The sequence below is a fragment of the Hippocampus bargibanti genome, linkage group LG09 (genome assembly GCF_051943395.1).
Source record: "Hippocampus bargibanti isolate YZ-2025 linkage group LG09, ASM5194339v1, whole genome shotgun sequence".
Lineage (NCBI taxonomy): Eukaryota > Metazoa > Chordata > Actinopteri > Syngnathiformes > Syngnathidae > Hippocampus > Hippocampus bargibanti.
Window position 1 is genome coordinate 1,616,043 of NC_142742.1, and position 23,213 is coordinate 1,639,255.

The 23,213-nt window shown below is 42.3% G+C and overlaps 1 protein-coding gene across 2 annotated transcripts in view; it reads right to left on the reverse strand.

The window, feature by feature from the left end:
- ppp2r3a (protein phosphatase 2, regulatory subunit B'', alpha) overlaps positions 1–23,213 on the reverse strand; it is a 42,597-nt gene that overhangs the window by 6,987 nt on the left and 12,397 nt on the right. The window contains exons 2-7 of one of the 2 annotated variants that reach the window (XM_089005155.1): positions 17,542–19,656; positions 16,508–17,460; positions 3,355–3,657; positions 2,210–2,313; positions 2,035–2,137; positions 1,335–1,409 (exon numbers count right to left, since the gene is read on the reverse strand). In XM_089005155.1, the coding sequence (XP_088861281.1) occupies positions 1,335–1,409; positions 2,035–2,137; positions 2,210–2,313; positions 3,355–3,657; positions 16,508–17,460; positions 17,542–19,054 (3,051 nt within the window). In that variant the 5' untranslated portion in view covers positions 19,055–19,656. Of the gene's footprint in view, positions 1–1,334; positions 1,410–2,034; positions 2,138–2,209; positions 2,314–3,354; positions 3,658–16,507; positions 19,657–23,213 lie in introns of both variants that reach the window. The other variant, XM_089005154.1, reaches the window with a different exon arrangement.

Below are 23,213 nucleotides of genomic sequence, written 5' to 3' on the forward strand. Positions count from 1 at the left end.
TAAGATATAATATAATATTTTTTAATTTGATATCCATTTTTGTATATTTTTTGAGGAGAAAGGAGCGATGTGGAACTGTGTGTTGCGGCTTGGAATTGAAGCGGATTTACGTGGGACGGGAGATGCGAGACAATCTCTATTTGTCAATGGATGCTACAGCTTTGTGTTTGATTTCAACATGTAGCTTGTAGCAGACGTGCACATTTCACCATCAAGTCCCCGATTCACTGGTGAAAAGGACGCTTTGATTGTCTCCTCTTTCATGTGGAACTGCTTCACGCAACAAAGAAGGTGCAGAAAATGTTTAAGATTGAATGACTGTCTGTGACTGTGTTGTCATATTATTTGTTATTTTGTTTTCTTGACTTCAAGATGGCGCTGCGAGAGTGGCTGCCTTTACAGCAGCTCCTGTGTTTTGCTTTCCTACTTTCATTTCTTTCATTACTTTGCTGCTGTGAAATGTAAATTTCTCCACTGCGAGACTAATAAAGGCAAATACAATACCATATAATATAAATATAAGTATGATTATTTATGTATTTATCTATTTATTAATTAATTTATTAATTTTTTTATTTATATTTATATTTGTATGTATGTATGTATGTATGTATGTATGTATGTATGTATTTATTTATGTTTTTACTTATTTACTTACTCACTCATTTATTTATTTATAAATACGTGTGCGCTAGTCAGCATGAAGGAAGTTCAAGTCCAACAATGTGACACTGAGCCACTTCCTGGTTCTTGTAGCATAAGGCTAATGTGTCACGGACTTCAAACTAAAACCGGTGAACTGGACTCCATGGAAGGAAGTGTCCAAATATGGGCATGGAAAAGGCTACACATGACATTGACACATCACACGCGTGACGTTACGTTGCGGTTTTTGGAATCGAATGGAATGTGTGTGTGTGTGAGTTTGTATGACTAGTCTTGTGAGGACCACCAACATTTTATACCATACGTAGTGAGGCCATTTTTGACAAGTGAGGACATTTTGGCCGGTCCTCACAAGTTTTTCATTCTAAAGGCTTCTAGAGTGTCTATATATTCATTTGTTAACCAAATTCACTACAGGGGTGAGGACTTTGAATGTACCCATTCAGAAACCTCACTCCTGCTGTTATTTCAATTTCAAGTCCGCTTTTTGTTTCTTTGTTTTTAAAGAAGTTGAAGTAGGAAATGGGGTGACATTTAGTGTTCAAATGTAACACTAGTTCTTCTCTAAACTTTTCAGCAACGGTGGTCCTCACTCCTTATCTGGAGTTACCCGGACCTCACAAAACCATTGAAACAGGAATGTGTGTGTGTGTTTTTTTCTTAATTACCGTTGTGATGTATCGGGAATGAAACTCAGGTGCGTCCTTCAGGAACGTGAGTCCGGGATGCGTGTCCACGATGTCCTAAAATAAAACAGGACAAATAGTTTTGTTGTTGCTAAATAAGGACAAATTCACAGATTTGATGATGTCATCAAAACACCTATTCGAGAGATTCCTTCAAAGTAGAGTACAACTTAACATATATATAACATGGAAGAAAAAAAAATACATGAAATATGTTTTCATGTAAAGACTGGTCAAATAATCAATAAATCTAATAAAATGTATACAAAAAAAGCCCCCTTTGAACAGAAAATGTAATTATGGCATATTAAAATCACGGTAAATTGTAAAAAGCCAAATCTATGATAAAAATCTATCAAATTGTTTTCATGTTCTTACTTTTTTTCACACTTAGATTTTTTTATAATTGACCATAACTTTATTTTACAAAAAAATAATTGATTTGATTACATTTGTTTCAAATATTTAGATTTTTACAACTGACCACAATAAAAAAAATGTTTATTATAAATATTTTTTTATTTAAACCGTTTTTTTTTTTTTTTTTTTAAAGAAAATGACATCTGATGAAAATGATTAAATATTGAGAAATTAACTCTTTTTGTGAACAAGTTAATGTTGTGGAAAATTCCAAGGTACGAAAGGAAAATATAACAAAACCACGAAAAAGAAAGCAACCAACCTGCAGAAGAGGAATGAAGTCCTCCTGCTCCAGGTACTGACAACCGGGTTTGGCGAGCAGGTGAACAAACCTTGAGGCGTCGTCATGGCAACCGTGCAACAACCTGCAAGAACGCCAAAGCGGTTTTTAACATTGGATCGGACTTCAATCCAAAGCGGCTGCAAATGCAACGTACTTCCTCCAGGTGGCGACGAAGGAGTGAACCGAAACGAAGCCCGTTCGATCGCCGCCTGCTCCGTAGAACATGGCCGACTTCCAGTACAGCGGACAATCGCACGCCTGTGGGGAAAAGCCCGGTGAAATAAAGTTGTTCACACTTTGGAAATTTTAAAGAGTCAACATGTTGTGTTGATTTTTTTGGGGGATCTTTTTTTTAAAGTTCGTTCGTTCATTTGTTCGTTCAGTTCGGTCTGTTCATTCAGTACGTCCGTTCAGTTCGTCCGTTCAGTTCGTCCGTTCAGTTCATTCGTTCAGTTCGTCCATTCAGTTCGTTCGTTCAGTTCAGTTCGTTCAATTCGACCGGTCAGTTCGTCTGATCAGTTCGTTCGTTCAGTTCATTCGTTCAGTTCTTTTCGTTAGTTCACTCAGTTCGTCCGTTCAGTTAGTCCGTTCAGTTCGTTAGTTTAGTTTAGTTCGTTCGTTGGTTCACTCAGTTCGTTAATTCAGTTCGTCCGTTCAGTTCGTTAGTTTAGTTCGTTCGTTCAGTTAGTTGGTTCACTCAGTTCGTTAATTCAGTTCGTCCATTCAGTTCGTCCGTTCAGTTCATCCATTCAGTTCGTTCGTTCAGTTCAGTTCGTCCGTTCAGTTCATTCGTTCAGTTCGTTCGTTTAGTTTAGTTCGTTTCGTTAGTTCACTCAGTTCATCCGTTCAGTTAGTCCGTTAGTTTAGTTTAGTTCGTTTCGTTAGTTCACTCAGTTCGTCCGTTCAGTTAGTCCGTTCAGTTCGTTCGTTCAGTTCGTTCGTTCGTTCAGTTCGTTGGTTCACTCAGTTCGTTAATTCAGTTCGTCCGTTCAGTTCATCCATTCAGTTCGTCCGTTCAGTTCGTCCGTTCAGTTTCTTCAGTTCGTTAGTTTACTCAGTTCGTTAACTCAGTTCGTTAACTCGGTTCGTTAATTCAGTTCGTCCATTAAGTTCGTCCGTTCAGTTCATTCATTTAGTTCGTTTGGTCGTTTAGTCCGTTCATTCTGTTCGTTCCGTTAGTTCAATTTTTTCATTCAGTTCGTTCGTTTGTTCGTACAGTTCTTTTGTTAGGTTCGTTCGTTCAGTTCATCAGTTCAGTTCAGTTCAGTTCATCCGTTCAGTTCGTTCGATCACACCCACCTTCGCGACTTTGCTCATCTCGTAAATATCGGCCTTTTCCTCCTCAAATTCAGCAAAGGCCGCTTCGATGGCGGCGATGGCCGCGTCGTGGTTGGCTGTCGGGCCGGCGGCGGGTAGCCCACGTGGGTAGTAGAACCTGGGAATGTTGATGGCGGGGGGAGGGGGAGGAGACGGGGTGACGAACACCGGAGCTGTTGGGGGAGGGCTTGGTGAGCGCTGCGACGGGGCCTGCGGGACGGCGGCGGACGCCTGAGCAGGCGCCGGCGGTGGCGTGCCGGGTTTCTTCTCCGCTTTGAACTGAACCTGAAGGGAAACGAGGAGATGAGACAGTGAGAAATTGCAAATGCTTGTATTTTCGTTCGGACTGACTGGGGACACGGTGTCCATTTGAGGCGCTTGTCATCGCAGCGAGATTCTTTCGGACACGTGAAGCGCTAAGAAGGTGTCGCGAGCAACCTGAGATGGGCATGACATGTGTTGCACTCTTGAATGATCTGCTTGAGATGTTCCGGCATTCCTTCCGATGTTCTTCGGCAAATTCACCCACTCAGACACGCACGCATCATTAATTGAGAGTTAACGATGAATTTGCTGAAATTAATTGCGATTAAATATGTTCATTGTTTGACGGCACTAGTGAATGAAGAGTTGGATAATATAAATAAGAGATTTTTCTTTTTTTTGGTTTGGTTTTAACTCGTTCACAGCCAGAAGATGTGCAAAAATGTGTCCACTCCAGTGCCAGGGTTTTTGTCATTGTCACACAAATTGGAGGACCCACAGAATATTGACTTTTTTAATAATAATAATAATAATAATAATAATATAATAATACATTTCATTTATAAGCGCCTTTCAAAACTCTCAAGGTCACTTTACAGTCACAGGATAAGTTTTTCTGTGAGTGAGCATCGGCAGCCACACGCTCCAGCGTTCACTCAACCCGGAAGTAACTCAAATAGATAGAAAGCTTGCTAGCTTGCCAATAAATAGCTAATAACTAGCCAGTTAGATCGCTAACCAGCCGGCTAGATAGCTAGCTAGCTAGATAGCCGGCAAGGGAGATAGGTATCAAATAGCTAGCAAGCAAGATAGCTAGCTAGATAAATAAATCAAGAAATATTATACAACACGAAATGCTGATTTCATACCATCGGCCTCTTGATTCGATCGCCGTACAAGAGATGACGATGGCGCTCGAGTAGGCAACCGTCGGCGAGTGCTCTCGCGAGCCTTGCGTTTTTCGGTGTTTTCTTTTTTATCACTTTGTGTTGTCCATCATGTGGAATGGATGCCTCCAACATTCATCAAGGAGGAGCCTGTGCTGAGCGGTTGCGCATTTTTGGCAGCACGAAGATGCCAGCACTGTTTTTGAAGCAGATGCGTATGTGTTGCGGCTTGGAATTATAAAAATGATAAAAAAGATTAAAAGACACAATCAAAGGATGGCGGTGCATTCGGGGTACTTTGGTAAAAATGGGAACTCCATTCCGTTTTCATGAATTATCCAGACTTCTTCACTTGATACGGCAAAACAACAATACAGGAAGTTGTTAGCACGCGGTGGCCATTTTGCGCAGTGCCCGTATTGAGCCTGACAGCTGTTACTGCCTCCCCCCACCCCCACTTTACCCTCCGCGTTCATTCTATCACTCTATTCCTGCGCTTCCCGTCTATTAATACTCTTCTGGTATCCGCCTCAGAATACTTTGTCATTCCCGGCACGTCCTATGCGAGACGAGCGGTGCAAACACAACATATTGTGATCGCTTTTGCGTTTCGGGGGGTGTCGCTAGCTTGCCGCTCATTTGCATCAACGAACCTGCTGCTGTTGCTGTTGCTGAAAAAACTTGAGTCTTTTCTTGAAGCGCGACGGCAAGACAAAGTCGCAACCCCGAGCCAGAAAGGCCAGTTCCCCCCTCAGATCAGGGTCCCGGCGTAACGACGTCTCCTTGATCATCATATTTGATGGGGGCGTACGCAAAAAACTCCCCTAGCTGCTAATTTCCGGGTCGAGATGCCGTAAAAAGATCCAGAAAGTAGACCAGAACCTTCCTCTGCGGACACTGTGGTGGTAATCCAGCATGCGAGACCACCCGAGCATGATCCGCGATCCAGAAAACCCTGCAGGGCCGCCCTCCCCCCCCCGCCCTCGCCACCGATGCTCACGCTGTCTCTTTAAGACCTCCACAAGCCGGGCTCGGAACCAAGCGCCTTACCGGAGACCGGTCAACATGGATTGACACAGTTTACCGGGTGGAGTTTTAGACCCCCCCCCCCCACCACGTACCACCACTCCCGATTCAGCAAAGGCCGTTTCCTGGTGAGTGGGCGGGGCAACGGAGGAGGAACAAGTTCCAAAGAGGTAATTTTGGGACGGTGTGATGAATAAGCAGTTGACGCTTTGCTCCAGTTGGGGGAACTTTGTCATCTGGTCCTGAAAAAGTAACTCAATCACTGCCAGAAGATGTGCAAAAATGTGTCCAGTCCAGAAGCCAGGGTTTTTGTCATTTTCACTCACATTCCAGGATCCACAGAATATTGAGTTTTGGGACTACATAAACGTTCAATACGCCGCTAGAAACCGTAGAGTCTCTTCTTTCATCAGGAGTTAATTCTTAAATTATGTTAGTCTGGAGTTATCTAAGCTTGAAAACAGGGAAGATGTACAAAATACAGTACAATACATAGGTATTGGTTTATATAGCACTGAAGCTGGAACAAAGCGCCAACATGGAAAAAAGGGCAATGTTGCCCCCTTGTGGAAGGGAAAAAAACATTACCAAAGGTCTGACCAGAGCTAATAGCTGGCTATCTATTGGCTATCTAGCTGGCTAGCTGTTATCTATCCAGCTGGCTAGCTATCTATTAGATATCTATTGGCGAGCTAGTTGGCTCGCTAGCTATTAGCTAGCTAACTGGCTGGCTATCTGTTAGCTATCAATCCAGCTAGCTATCTATTAGCTAGCTGGCTATCTATTAGCTATTTATTAGCTAGCTTTCGATCTATTTGAGTTATTCCGGGTTGAGTGATGTGGCTGCCGCTGCTTACCCACAGAAAAACTGATCTAGTGACTGTAAAATGACCTTGAGAGTTTTGAAAGGCGCTTACAAATGAAATGTATTATTATTATTATTATTATTTATCGGCACCCAAGCATGAAAAAAAACAAAACCCGAATAAATTTGGGAACGGCGCTCTGTGTCATAGTTTCAATTCCCGAATAAATTTGTGAATGGCAGCGAATGAGTTAAGATAGCGAGTGTTGGATTGGTGCCTCGCTAAGCATGATGAGTATTTTTGAGGGATTTGTTATGATTGAAAATATAATACTGCACTGGAAAAATGTACAAAAAAAAACTGTAAAGGCATTTCAAAAAAAAAAAAAAATGCTGGTACCAGCAAATTTTAGGTCGCTGACGAAGCCTCTTGGATAAGAAGCGAAACATCGGACACCTTCAAATAAATACAGACGACGGCTGAAGAAACCTTCTCATCGATGGACACCTCCTGTACGACTGAGAGCTTACACAGATGTGAAGGCGTTTTTTTTTTTTAATTCTATCTATTTATTTTTGTTTATTAACTTGAGATTTTGTAGGAGTAGCTAATAAAGTGGCCCTCGTGAGTGACCCAAACTGTTCTAAATGTCTTCAACGACGCTGTTTGCACATTCCATCAGGAAAGCACCCCCCCTCCCTAACTTGCAATCTGCTCCTGGCTGGATTGTATTTTTAATGTCCTCCATTTTAAATGTCCTCAAACGGTGTCAGTAGAGAAAATGGCTCCCTCCGGCGGTCGCGAACAGCACCTACAATTACAAGGCAACAGCTAGGATATCTTTTGTGGTTTTCGATGATTTTATATGGTTGTTTTTTCTTAATATTTCAACAGGTGTGCCTTTTTGCCCTCCCCAAAAACCGTTTTGCGTTTTCCCTGCCGCGCTACGGCAACAGGCAAGTCAGTCCAATGATGGGAAGATAAGTGGTTGGGAGGGGGAGCCTGGGCTGGGGGTGGGGGGATTCCAGCTGTCCCTTCACGCCAACTGTGACACTTTCCCAGGAACAAATTTTTTGGCGGAGAATAGCGTGTACAAAAGCGACTTCCTCAAAAAAAAAAAAAAAAAAAACACCTGCTAGGAGCAACTCTTGCCAGCGGCTGTTTGCAAAATGATCCGCATACACATCGCATGTTTATTTTCGATTTGGGGTGCTAGGCAGAGTCCAGGCAGGAGACCCTCGGGGGGGGGTCAATGACAAAACTTCTTCTTGGACCACCTTGCGAAAAATCTGCAGCATTGATAATCACCAGAATTATAAATGAAATGCATTATTATTATGATTATGATGATGATGATTATTATTATCAGTTATCTATTAGCCATACATTATCTATCTAGCTAGCTAGCTATATGGCTAATAGATAGCTACATAGCTATATGGCTGATAGCTAGGTAGATAGCCAGCTAGATAGCTAATAGATAGTTAATAGATAGCTGATGATAATCTTAATCATAATAAATAATAATAAATAATAATAATAAGTTAGATAGCTGGCTAGGTAGCTATCTAACTTATTATTATAGATACCTAGCTAGCTAGCTAGGTAGCTATCTAACTCTTTTAAGTTATTATGATTATTATCATCAGCTATCTAGCTATCTATTAGCCATATAGCTTGCTAGCTAGATAGCTATATGGCTAATAGATAGCTAGGTAGCTATATGGCTAATAGATAGGTAGATAGCCAGCTAGACAGCTGATAGATAGGTGATGACGATAATAGTAATAATTATAATAATAATAATAATAACAATAATAATAATGTTGTGTTAGATAGCTAGCTAGGTAGCTATCTAATTGATATGTTAGATAGCTAGCTAGGTAGCTATCTAACTATCTTGTCCTGTCACTGGAAAGTGACCTTGAGAGTTTTGAAAGGCGCTTATAAATTAAACGTATTATTATTATTATTATTATTATTATTAATAATAATAATTCAATCAATCAATTAATTATAATGTAAATTTCTCCACTGTGAGACTAATAAAGGCATATCCAATCCAATCCAATTATTATCAAGCAGTTAGCTAGCTAGTTATCTTTCTATCTATTTGAGTTACTTCTGGGTTGAGTGAATGCTGGCCCGTGTGGCTGCCGCTGCTCAACCATAGAAAAAAACTTATCCTATCATGAGTAGACCCCCCCAAAAAAACATACAAAAAATATCTTTTCAATTTTCAATTGATTGCATCATTTGAAATTTTTTTGTGTTTTTTTAAGTCAGGCCCCAAAGCAGTTTGTTTGAGCAACACGGCTGTCATTAGTAGACCCACAAATAAATCTCATAGTAATTTTGGTTACATCAATTTTTGCCATCATTTTGGTCATTTCTGGAGCTACTTCAAAGATGGACGTGTCAGAGATTTTGGCTGCCAAATAATCGACGCTACCTTGTATGAACTTTTTGTCATTTTTTTTGTGCGGTCATTATGACTCTTAGTGATTTTTTTTTTTAAATCCTATTTTAGGACAACGACACCAAGCAACCAAACGGTAGAAATGATTCAAGGTCAAAATGAATCTGCCTTTGCAGTTATAATGACATCATACAAGTTATGTTTGGCTTTCGAGACAGCGAGACAGCCATGATTGACGGCCCGTCGGAGAGACGGAAGGCGGACTTGATAGTTTCTTCAGACTTTGGCGCAAATGGATCGGAAACCCGCTCAGGGAATGCTAAAGTCATCAAAGAGATTTTGTTTTGCGCTTGTTGCCTCCGAGTCACACAACAAAGATTTTCCACATCCTGTCTTAAAAACCGGACTAGAACGTTTTAATAAGCCCTCAAAGTTCGCCTAAGTACAACCAAAACTAACCGAGAGGATTGTTGCTTGAATGCAACGCAATGCGGGGTACATTTTATTTTGAAACGTCTTTTATTTTGAAATGACCGGATTCTCCTCTTTGTTAAGTTTCCTCATTTAGCGGCAAAATTTAACCCAGCTGGCAAAAGTCCGAAGGATGGACATGTGACAATGTGACGACAACATTTGCTCAGATGATTTGCAGGCGATGCTTGATTTTTCACACGGTCAGTGAACTCACCATCTGGGTAGATTTCATTGTATTACTCGCGGTTATTTTTACACCAAACACACAACAAAAAATTAAATAAAAAAACTCATCTGTTGGGAAATTGACTTGTCTACCTCCACTAAAAAAATATTAAAGACTAGCACATATTATACACAAGTCTGAAATTGGATCACATAAAAAAATTGGGGATTTTTTTTTTTAAACTGGTGGTTTATTCATGAGCAGAATGTCCACTAGATGGCGCCAAAGACCAAACTAAGAAACTCAGAAAACGACACTAGAGGGCAGCAAAATCCTCCTTGGGACCGAGAACCCGACCGGTGGTCTTGACAAACTCTGGCCACGTGTTCTGATTTCAATCCAGTATTGAAGCGAATCCGGATATGAAAAAAGTGCATTAAGTAAGGGATTTAATGAGTATTATTACACATAATTTGGAAAAAGTCATGACTCCATATTAACAAATATGACTTTTTTTTGGGTACTTTTGGGTACTAAACCCCCCCCCCCCCCCCCCCGTCTAAAAAAACTATGTGGCTTACGGCTGTGGTTCTCAGTTTCTTTTCTTTCTTTCTTTTTTTATATCCAGCACCACTTAAAAAAGTGGCACCATAATGACCAAACGATAAAATACATCATAACAAAAATGATGTCATTTAAGGCCACTGAAATGATGCCCAGTTTGAACTTAGCCACCGTGCTTCAATCCTGGAAAATTGAATAAGGCTTTCGTGAAAACATATTTGACCCAAAAGTTAAACAGAACCGTAATTAAGGATTATGGAAAAATAGATTTTTTTCAAATGTAAAGTATGGTTCTGTTGTATTCAACTATAAAGTTAAATATAACAACATGGTGCTTGATACATATTGAAAATTTAATTCAGTAATCTCTGGTATACCCCTAGAGATGGCCTACATGCCACCTGCGGTATTTGTATATATGTTTTTTGTATTTTATTTGTTTTGTTTGAACTCATTGACTGCCATTCACCAATTTATGATTGTTATTGCGGTTTACAATTTGAAATTTGGGCTTATAATAATAACTAAAAATAATAATAATAATAATAATAATAATAATAATAAGACATGTCTCAAGGTCACTTTACAGTCTCAGGATACGTTTCTCTGTGGGTGAGCAGCGGCAGCCACACGCGCCAGCGTTCACTCAACCCGGAAGGAACTCAAATAGATATAAAGCTATATATAAAGCTAGCTAGGCAGCTAATAGATAGCTAATAGTAACAATAATATATTGTATATTGTACATTATATATTGTAATAATACATTGTATTTATAAGCGCCTTTTAAAACCTGTATTAATTAATTAATTCAATTAATTAATTGTAAACATTGTATTTTATCTGTTGTATTCTATTTATAAATGTATTTTATTTATTATTGTATCTATGCTTGTCTGTGACTGTAAAGTGTCCTTGAGAGCTTTGAAAGGCGCTTGAAATAAAATGTATTATTATTAAAACTCTCGAGGACATAGCTATCCCTATCAAAAATAGATAGAAATCGAGCTAGTTAGCTAATAGATAGGTTTAGAGTTTAGCATTATGGGATTTCACAAGTTTGAATAGCTTTCAAGGGCCGAATAAAATGATCTGGCGGCCCAGATTTGGCCCTCGGGCCTCGACTTGGACACCTGTGGTGTCCACGAATCCAGATTTCATTGACAAGTGAGTCACAACCGAGACAGGGTGTAACACAGTGGAAAATTAGCTAAAATGTTTTGCTTGTATAACCATAACCTTGCTTGTCATGCTTATTCATTATGGGGGGGGGGGGGGGGGGGTTCGTAGTAGTAAAATATGATTAAACACCACGCCTTTCGCAAAACAGCCTCCCTGCGAATCCCGCCACCACCCTGCCGCCATCATCGCGGAGTGGGGGAGTCCTGCGTAGCCCCCCCACCCCCACCCCCAACTCTCCTGACCTCTTAACGCTCCAAAAACATGTTTTGCCTGTTGCCATGGCGATGCAGTCTCCAGCCGAGTTAAAAGCTTCCAGATGAAAAGGTGACTCGCTTTAAAGAGCAAAAAAAAAAAAAAGTTTGACACTAAAGTGGGAACGGCCATTTTTGGAGGACGTCCTGGTCTGCAGTGGTGGGGGAGGGGGAGGGGGGGGGGGTGATGATCTCAGCGGCTTAACGGCTACCAAGCGGAGCGTTGGCTGCCGAGTGATTCACCTTCACTTTGGATCGTGTGAGCGATATTGGAAAAGAGGCGTGGTGGTGGTGGTGGGGGGGGGGGTGTCAGCTTTCCTTTGTCCATGTGAGTTTTTTTTTTTTTTTTAACCTTTATTTGAAATCTAAACGAACGGCGAACCCTACTTGGCACGCGTTTCTGCCTGTGACCTTATTTCCTGTCGGAGGAGTGATGTCATTCTCCGGCGAAGTCGAAGCAACAACTGTACAGTGCTGGAAACCCCCCCCCCCCCCCCCCCTCGGAATCCGCGTCGACTCCACCCGTTAATATCCTCGCCAACCCCCCCCCCGCTAGCCTTCAACTTGTCCCTCCGCGTGTTTAAAGTGTTTTTGTGCAAATCCTCTCCTCGTGTTCTCTCTGACAGACAGTTATTACCCCCAACGCCTACCCCCACACCATCTACATACTTTTTCTAAGCCCCCCCCCGCCCCCTTTCATCCCCTTCCCGAGAAATCCTGTATGCCGTCCGGCTTCTCCCTGAGGTGTCAACAGTTGACTGGCAGGATAATACGGACGAGATGGAAAAAGAGAAGGCGGAAAAATGGTCAAATGACTTTCAGCTTGCGATCACTCATCACATAGATTGGATTTTGCTTATTCATAATTAGCCGCGCCGTGATCAAAAAGTGTTTTGAATTTGATGTACTATGGAATTTATTTATTTTCTTAATCGCCCGTTTAGCTATATGGAGTTATAGTTTGTCATTTGCAGAGTAATCCATTTTTTACACACAATTATGGCCAAAAACACTAATCACAATTAAAAAGGTGACTTATATAATAATAATAATACATTTTAAGCGCCTTTCAAAGCTCTCAAGGACACTTTACAGTCATAGACAAGCATAATGATTCCTTGTTATTTTGGCAACTTCATGAAGGCTTAATCACATGTTCGCCCCCTGGTGGTTGGCTGACTAAAACGAAAAAAAGACATCTGATAAAAATAAATAACTGTGGTGATATATTTATTGATTTCTTTCTTATTTATAATAATAATAATAATAATAATAATAATAATAATAAAACATTTCATTTATAAGCGCCTTTCAAAACTCTCAAGGACACTTTACAGTCACGTACTTTTTTTCTGCGGGTGAGCAGTGGCAGTTTATTTACAATGTTTTATGATGTATTATTTGTTTATTTATTATCTATCAATTATTTATTTATTATTTATCTATTATTGACTTCATATTTTTATTTACCATGTGTTATTTATTGTTACTTATTTTTTGTTTTATATTACTTAATTTTTATTTTGTATTTGTTTATTTATTATTTTTTATTATTGATTATTTATTGTCAATGACTTATTATTTGTTTATTATGGATTATTCATCTATTATTTATGTATCTATTATTTACTATTATTCATTGTTTACTTATTTGTTATTGTTTTTATTATTTGATGATTAATTTGTATTTGTTTATTTATTCATGTTTATAATTTGTCGTTTATTTTAGTTATTTATGTGTGTATTTACATGTGTATTTTTTTGTATATTTATTTATGTATTGTTAGTTTTTTGTTTATTTTGTTGTTTTTTTTGTTTATATATTTGTTTATCTGTTCATGTATTTATGGGCCATATATTTCAGTTGATTTATGTCTTGATTTATATATGTTTTTTATTGGCCTCAGATGTCCGGAGCTAATCTCACATCAACTTCGCCTACATTAAAACGCACAGGCGCCACTATATATCCCATCATAAATCTGGATGTATGCCTTGCGCGCATCCATTTTCCAGTATCCTTCTCCAGTTCAGGGTCACAGCCAACCAGGCGGCACTTCAATGAGCTATGTGAACCACTACGCTTCTTCCATTCCATCCTATAAAACACAAATATCAAATACTGATTTTGACGACTCAGCTTCCGAGCCTGCGTCTCCCAATTTGACGTGGCGCGCGGCCGCCATTTGACAGCTGTAGCCAAGCGCTAAGCGAGGACGACGACTGCGGCGTCGGCCTCTCGAGCTCTCGTCCCGAAGCGCTTCCAAAGTGGCCTATTAAGTGCGCATCGCATCCCGTCGGAGTTTTCTTTGCGACTCGACAGGCACTTTAATGCGCGACAGGGGGCCGAGAGGAATATTAGTGTAGAATTCCCCCAGAGTACACAGGAAGGGGAAAGGGGGGGTGGGGGTGCTGAAACTCAAATGTGTTTTTAAATTTTAGCAAGTACACGATATGACAACATGGTAAGAAAAAAGTGGGGGGAAAAAAACCATTCACACGCGGGCAGGTCCATTTACACGGAGGCGGCAGCGAGTCTGTTAGCGGGATGCCATAGTACGCGGGGGGGGGGGGTGACAGATATAGGTATCCTACCTCCCCCAACACCACCACCCTTCCATCCAGTCACACACATCCCCCCCACCAAAGGAGGAGGCTAAGCACACAGTTAACACTGTCGGCAGTGCCAACAGACAGTTGCCAGTGAAGCTGACGGAGCATCCATTAAGAGCCTCCTATGGGGGGGGGGGGATCCACACCACCCCGACAACACCCCCACACAGCAACAAGGGTTACTCAACATGCCCAAAATACTGAAAGTGCGCCAGCCAATGGCAGGGGACGAAATGTTAGCTCATTTAAAGGACAACCGATACCATTTTTTTGTGACCTAATTGACATCAGAAAAAACGTTTTGTAGCATCTACAATACACAAAATACGCAGGTTGATATTTTTACTCCAATGCTAAACACGAATAAAAATGACTTCAAGTGTCCCAAAATTGCCACAAAATGAGCTCGAAACTGGCGAGATTCGGAAAGTCCCGCCCCCTTTGTGACGTCACGCCAGGATACTCCTTCACAAACTGCCTTGCTCCAGAATCAAAACAATGGCTTCAACAGAGTTCAGATTCGGGGGAAGATGCTTTCTTGTTACTCATCCAGTTATGAATATGATTCAAATAGTTCTGAAGAGGAAAGCATACATGTTATCAATTGATAAAAGAAGTCCTTCCGTATCAATTTGAGCCGTCTGGACTCCAATGTAGCGCCCAGAAAATGCACAAAATGGCACACAAGCTCCGTTGGAAATGGGCTGATATGTCCGCTGGGAATTTGTGTCAACTTACACCTTCTTTATGCTGCGCAATTGGCTGCGACACACAACGATTCACCATCGCGTTATTTAGGTAGTTTTCCTTCTAATTTAGCGATCAAAAAAAAAAAAAAAAAGTACTCAAAATGCATTGTGTGTCGCTTTCTCGGTCAGGGGCGTTCCCTCCGTGACGTCACTTAGGGCATCGTCATCAACTCAAAAACAAGACTTCATGAATATTCAGCGTGGGTCTTAAAAGGTAAAATATAGCGATATGCGGTGGAATCTTTGGAAAATGTGCTCAGTAGAAGTCATTTGAAGTGATTTTACAAATTATGGACGCAACTTGTCCAGAGGTGTCGGTTATCCTTTAAGGCTGATTTCTAGACTGGGGGCGGGGGGGGGGGGGGGGGGGGGGGGTGTTTGAACGGAGGACATGGGGGCACCCTGGACTCGTCACCGCCAAAGGACAATCGATTTCAAAAGTGTGAGACGGCATCAACTTGAGGATTTACATAATCAACATATACATTTTACATGATATGGTTGACCTGATGAAATCGATAATTTCAGATTAAAATGAGATTTGCCAAGAAATGATTTGATATGGGTACGTCAATACCCCCCACTCCCTCCCATCATCAAATTAATTTGAATGACATCATCAACAATATTTCATAATCTGATGTTTCTCTCATGGTGTGCTCAGGGTCCAGTTAATGCTGAGTTCTGGCTCTAGGTTACCATAGCAACCGCAAATATAGGCACTTTTCAAATCAACAGGCAGCACAGAGCGATGACTATACTTTTTTTTTAACAAAACAAATAAATAGGCTTCCACTATTACCCCCGTCCCCCGCCGGAAATTTATATTTCAAGCCCCCCCTCCCATATTTTTTATGGTTGATGCTGCACGGCTGTTTATGACCGCCATTTATCACCAACTATGTATTCTGGTCGACGATGTTGTTGTTCCACAGTCATAAAAAATGTTTTTAATGAATAAATAAATAAATAAATAAATAAAACAAGCCCCGCAGATTATTTGAAGTTGACACGTTAACAAGGCAAATGAAGAAGAACGACATTTGCATTCGGGCAATTTTAGGTCACATTCATTTGAAAATGCATTTATGATGATGTATGTTCTTATTTTTGTGCTTAAAAAATATCTCAAAAATATATTTTCCCCACCCAAATTGATATAAATTTTATTTTCTTAAAATAATGGCATTTTTCCCAAAATATTTAATCTCATAATTAACAATAAAAATAATAATAAATAATTAATATTGTTAATTAATTAGATTGAGTTTTTTAGTATTGACTTATTTTTACTGATTTGTTTCTTGTTTTATTTATTTTTGAGATTCTATTTTTTTCTAAAAACAAATATTTTTTTCTCGTAAAAGGATTTTTTTTCCTAAAAAAACTACTTATATAATGAAGATATAACTGTAATAAAATAAAAAATATAAAAAAATAAAAGAAATTAATAATAATTAATTTCTTCTTGTAAATATTTTTTACCACATAAATTAAAGTAAGAATGTTAATATTTGAAAATAAGCAACTAATCCAGCAAAAAATTACATTTTTGGACTCTATGTTTAACAATATTTACTTTTTTTTAGAGGGGGGCGGGGGGGGGGGGTATGTCCGACCATTTTTTTCTTCAAAAATTCATCCAAATTGACCTTTTAGATAAAGCTGGCTTTTGTTCCATAAGCTAAAATGGATCGAGAAGGCAAACCGAGCGAAGAAAACAAAAAGGCCTACCCTGATCACTTCAGGAGTCTGCTGGATGAGCAGGGTCGAACCAGAGTCTCTCAGAACCGGAATGTCCTTGACGGTAACAGCCAGATCCGCAACCGCTACCGCAGGTGGATTGGACCTGGTGGACGGACCTTTGGGCGCACTGTCATTCCCCAGTTGGGCAGGATGCGTCAGCGTATGCAAGGTGATGTTTTCGGAGGTGGCTTTGGGATGGATCAGAGGGGCTTCTGAAACGTTGTCTTTTGCTTCCGGTGTAGGAACAGTTGTGGAGGCAGCCTCTGGTGTCGGCAGAAGCGTCGACGTCACCGCACGTACCTCTTCGGCGGTGTTTTTTTGTGCGAGAGCCGCCGTCGTCGACTGTATTCGGGCAGAGAGCTTTGGCGGTATGGCCGGAGCAGTTACTGCCGTAACGGTTTCCGTTGGAAAGGCCTCTGGTCCAATTTGTCCAGGCAAACTCTCAATAGGGGTGTGGGGCCTACCGGCGGAGGCTAGTGTGCCTTGAAGAAGCTTCATCACTTCCCGTTCCTTCCCGCTGTTCCTCTCAGAGCTGCTAGCGCTCCCTGCCCCAGAATCGACCAGCTCCTGAGCAAAACTCTCAATGCTCTCCAAGATTCTCAACAGCAACGCGCCGTCCTCCTGTTCCTCGCCAGCTACAGGGTTGCGGTTTTCACCCTGAAGGGCTTTGGAACCGACGTCGTTCATGGCTAGGTGGCTCGCAGGCGTTGTGACTTGGAACTGGGACATTTTGGATTGAGTCTGCACTTCGGTGGACGGATGGGACCCGCTGCCACCTCGCTTCCGGGTCTTGACGGGAAGTGGAGGTTCGGTGTTCCTGGCGTTGCTCATACTCTGAGATAGATTCTCAAGATCCATGAGCAGTTTGTCAATGTCATCGTTCCTGTGCGCTACCGTGTTGGGGGAAGGTCTTACCGAGTTGTAGACAATGCTGGTAGAGTCTAGTTGAGACACATGCACAGGTTTACTTGACAAGTCTTTGTTCTGGGATGTAGTTTGGCTGATCTGTTCAGACATCTTACTTGTATCCACATCTTCCTCTTCAATGTACAGAGCCTCAATGGGGGACCCTGAAGGGGTGTGGCTGTACGGAGGTGTAGGTGAGACTCGAAGACGGGACGGAGAGTGTGTCGGAGAGCGACTGGAAAGGGAACCGGTAACAGGAACAGGAGATAGATTGTGATGCGAGATGGATGACGGAGGTTGCAAATTCTGTAGTCCATTGGTGAGGGCTTTGGATGGGGGGCTCTGGACGGATATGTGAGGAGAGGATGATTTAGGAATAGAAGTCATCTTTGGATTGGGAGGCGACTGCACCACGTCCTCATAACGAGGAGGCTGCTCACTGCCAAATATCGGCGAAAAGGGTGATCGTTGGAGCGAGTGGAGACTGTTGACCAGTTCCATCAGATCGCCATGTCCACTCCCAGGCACGCCTTGCCCACCATCCCCAACGCCTCCGATCCCTTCCAGCTCCAGAGGTAGTCTCTTGAGGTACATGCTCAGTCTGGTCATCAAGGCCCGGTAAACGCTGTCGGGACTGGCCGCCCCGTCTTGCGGTCCTCCGACGCCCTTGCGTCGGATGCACTGCTTGATGATGTCGGTGCATTTCTTCAGGTCTTCTGAGCATTTGAGCAGGATGTCGAGGCAGGCGCGGATGTCCTCCCCTCCGGCACCCCCGGCAGCTGCCTCTCCCCAGGTTTTCTCCAGCAGGCGGGCAATCAGGTTCTCGTCCCCGAGAGTGTTGCGATAAAGGGAGGCTAGAGTGCTCACATTTTGGTCCAATGACCCGCTGCCGCTTGAACCGTTTACTTTTGTAATAGGCGACGGGGCGTTGGAAGTGCCCTTCTGTTTCATCTCAAAAAGCGGCGGCGCGTTCTCGTCGTTGGGGGTGATGGCGATGCCATTTGTGCCACCGTTACCGGAGACGTTAGAGCCGAAATGGCCGTAGATGATCTCCAGATCGGTGGAGCGACGGCTGAACGAGTCAGGACGGACTTTGCGGCCTTTCCGGAAGGTGACGTGGTTGGAGGAGAGCCGAAGCTTGTCGAAGGAAAATTCTTTGATCTTACCGCTGGCCAAATTGATGGCCTCTTCGGTGATGTCTTTGAGGCTACCGTACGTACCGCAATTCAGGTTACCCGTCGCTCCACCGCCGGTGGGGATCCTCTTTCCTCGCCACATGTTGCTCTCTTCCCCCATAAACAGATTCCCATTGCTCCCAGCCCTCTCCAGACAACTGCCGTTATAGCCCGTGTCAATGGTCCCATTCGGCTTTGCGGGGTGAAGAATCGGCTGGGTGGTCATGCACCTGGAGCGTCCGACCAGGCCATTCAGGTCAGGGTAAGGCGAGTCCGGTGTGACCAGCAGTTCGGAGCAAGTGCCGTGGTGGGCCACGGAACATTCCAGGCCCTGAGAGATCGCTCTACACGGGCCCGAACAATAGTGCACGGCGTGAGAAAGGGTGCGGCGGTCCACCACCACGCTGTTGTAGCAGCTCACACTGCTCACCACCACGCGGTAGGCTGCTGCCATGGTGACCGACGTCACCAAACTAGTCCGTCAGGGCATAGATCATAGGAAAAATCAAAGTAGTAACATCTTCAAGTAAAAATGAAAGTTCCCAGATTCCTTCGCACGGAATCTTACAGAAAGGAGAGACGCAAGATCTCAGGGCCTCTTAATAACAGCTGCAAGGTTCTGGCTCCACAGGCGCTCCTCGTCCACTTCCTCTCCCCTGGCAGCTCGTTATCCACTAATGACAGCCAGGCAGGACGGCAACAAAGGGAACATCCAACTGGGCTATCACCCTTCCCTCCTCAGAAGACACCCCCGCGGGCCTCATCCGCTGCCAGTGAGGCTTCAGCATGGCTCAGGACTTGGCACGTCCTTCGTGCGACGAAACGCCGGAGAGAAATCCTTTATCTCCTCTTCCCGAGGCAGCTGAGAAGTACTTGCCGACTCTGATACAGCTGCAGAGTAGCAGGGGGACCGAACGAACAAAGGCAGATGGCCCACTGCCCTTGTCTCGCTCTGCTTGTGTTGCGTCTGGATGTCTGCCGTCACTCTCGTTTTCTCAAGTCTCCCGGAGGAGGAGACTTTCTTTTCTGACCTGGTAGGGGGGGTCGGGGGTGCCACTGAGGATTTAGCGGAAGCATAGGCAAGGAAGGAGAAAACAGAAGAGAAAGCACACCGTTAGTGTCTCAATAAGTAGTTGAATGAAAGTAATTTATGCTTCAAAACGACATTTATATTCCTCTCGTTCTTGGTTTTTCCCCCTCTTCGCTAAAGTTGCCTCGACTCAGCACATTCCCACGCGTAATAAATCGACGCGAGTAAGCCGTACAGCAGCGGTGGAACTTGGTTCAAGACACGCACAGAGCAACTTCAACGTTATTTTCGTGGTCTTGGTTTTCATCCCTGATATCATAAAGTAGATATTTAAACTACAAAAATGACATTCAGCTATCTCGCAAATGCAGTGGCGCAGATTTCCAGAATAGCTCGGACTCTGTCGCTGTCACTAGGCAGAATTCATCGGGGTGTGATGTCAATCCCCAATAGGCCAATAAGTAAAATGATTTCACACATGAATTCCGGAACAGAAAAGAAAGGTTGAACGAGAAGAAAATGGTGGCATACTATGGATTATGGAAGGCCACGGGTGATGGGAAAGAATTTTACGGAAAATAACCTTGAAAATTAGACATGAAGACCGTGGAGGAAAATACTGCAACGTCCAAAGCTAAAAGCGATTTAACTGGCTAGCATACAATCATGACATTTTTACCATCTACCACCACCGTGCCAGACAGACTTGAACTTTCCCGTTTTGGTGGAGACAAAGAGGAGTTTGTTTTGATCAGAATTGTTGATGTATTCTGTTTATGCATTATCATAATCAACATCTTTAATTACAGTATGTTTGATATCATCTGTCCATCATCCATCCGCTACCTTTCATTCCTTTGAGAATAACTATTGCTTTTGATGAATATATACTTTTTTTACTTATAACTTAATATTTGTTATTTATTTTTAACTCATTCACTGCCCACACACATACACACACAAAATGTGTCTTTTCCACATTTTTTTCTGTTAATATTGCTTGAATAACAGCAGTTGTAGCCAGTCTTAAAAGGGTTCTAGAACATACCCAGGTGCTAGTCAACAGAACAGGACTTTTTTTTCCGCCCAACTTTTGCTACCGTGTGAGGAATTTGGTAACTATTTGCTGTCTAGCTGGCTATCTCGTTGCCATATAGCTATCTAATTAGCTATATGGCTGACTATCTATTAGTTAGCTCTCTAGCTGGCTATCTATGAGCTAGCTATCTAGCTGTCCATCCATTTGAGTTACCGCTGCTCACCCACATAAAAACTTATTGTGTGACTGTAAAGTGACCTTGAGAGTTTTGAAAGGCGCTTAAAAATGAAATGATATATATATATATATATATATATATATATATATATCCCAGCCTGTTTGCATGTAATTTTCTCCGTGCGTGCATAGAAATAGTATCGATATAACCGGGACTATCGATATATCCGATATCGATATAACGAGACTTTACTGTAAAGTCTCGTTATATCGATATTCAAGGGAGTCCGAAAAAATATCGAGAGAGAGAGAGAGAACTAGAGAAAGAGAGAGAACTAGAGACAGAGAAAGAGGAGAGAGAGAGAGAAAGAGAAAGAACTAGAGAAAGAGAGAGACAAAGAAAGAGAGAGAGAGAGAGAGAGAGAGAGAGAGAGAGAGAGAGAGAGAGAGAGAGAGAGAGAAAGACAGAGAGAAGACAGAGAAAAAGCAAAATAGAGAGAGAGCGAACTAGAGAGAGAGAGAGAGAGAGAGAGAGAGAGAGAGAGAGAGAGAGAGAGAGAGAAAGAGAGAGAAGAAAGAGAAAATAGAGAGAGAGAGAGAAGAGAGAGAGAGAGAGAGAGAGAGAGAGAGAGAGAGAGAGAGAGAGAGAGCAAGAGAGAAAGAGAAAGAGAGAGACACAAAGAGATAGATGAAAGAGAGAAATAGAGAAAGAAAGAGAGAAAGAGAGACAGAGAGAGAGAGAAGAGAGAGAGAAGAGAGAGCAAGAGACTTCAAATTTGGACACAAAATTGTCTTCTCCCGCTCACCAGGAAGCTCAAAAATTGCCCCGAAATTGCACGTCAACCAGGCTCTTGAAATGGTTTTCTGAAAAGAAAGAGGTTTTGATCTAAGTGAGAGAAGAAAAAAGATGAGGAATGCCCTTTGAGGGGGTTGTCAAAGGACAAGCGACGGGGACGGGACACACACACACACACACACACACACACACACACGTTTCTGTGTCATACGGAGCCAGAAGGTGTCAACACGGGATGAACGTGCACGCGTCCACATATTGCATATGACACATAACTTGAGATGAAAAGCCAGACGGATATTTTGTCAGGGGGGGGGGGGGGGGGGTTGGTCACATGCACAAACACTAGTCCGAGAATAACCCCTAAACACCAGGGGAAGAAAATAGCCCAGTAACAGAGGAAGTGTATGTGTGTGTGTGTGTGTGTGTGTGTGTGTGACTGTGCAGGCGTGAGACCAATCGCGCAGTGTCTCCTCTCGATATTCTGATCATTTGCAAGCTCACTCGTATGTAAGTTGAAGAAGAAAAAGAGGAGAAAAAAGTCTTTCATCCTCAGTTCGTGTTGGGCGCTTGTTTTAAGATCTCACAAAAAAAAAAAATGGAATCAAAAAAGTCTTGACTTGCGCTTGGCTCTAATTGCCATCTGGTGACATCCGGGGGGTTCGTGTCATTAAAGGAACATAAAAAAGTCAAGGACAGGGGGAAAAAACAGGTTGTTATTTTTATCCTGCTATTTAGCTAGCTATCTCGCTGGCTGGCTAGCTGTCTCGCTAGCTAACTATTAGCTACATAGCTATCTGCTTGGTTTGCTATCTATTTGCTATCTAAATATGTATTGGCTGGCTAGCTATCTATTTGTTATCTATATGCTATGTATTAGCTACCTAGCTGGCTCGCTAGCTATCTATTAGCTGTATAGCTATCGAGCTGGCTAGCTATCTAGCTGCTATCTATATGCTATGTATTAGCTATCTAGCTGGCTGGCTAGCTCGCTCGCTATTTATATGCTATCAGCTATCTAGCTGACTAGCTAGCTAGCTATCTCGCAAGCTATCTATTAGTGATCTGGCTATCTATATGCTATATATTACCTACCTAGCTGGCTGGCTAGCTATCTTGCTAGCTATCTATTCGCTATATAGCTATTCATTTGCTATCTATGTTCTATGTTCTATGTATTAGCTATCTAGCTGGCTGGCTGGCAAGCTATCTGTTAGCTATATAGTTATCGAGCTGGCTAGCTATCTAGCCAGCTAGCTATCTAGCTCGATATCTATTAGCTAGCTAGCGCACTAACTATGAGTTACTTCCGGGTTGGGTGAATTCTGGCGCATGTGGCTGCCGCTGCTCACCCACAGAAAAATTTATCCTGTGACTGTAAAGTGACCTTGACAGTTTTGAAAGGCGCTTATAAATGAAATTTATTATTATTATTATTATTATTATTATTATTATTATACATGGAGGAAAACAAGGCAGTGTTAACTCGGCTTATAAATGATACATTTGGACTGCGCCGAAAAACAACATGAAATCGGTTCTTACCACGCAGCGGCCATTATCTTAACATT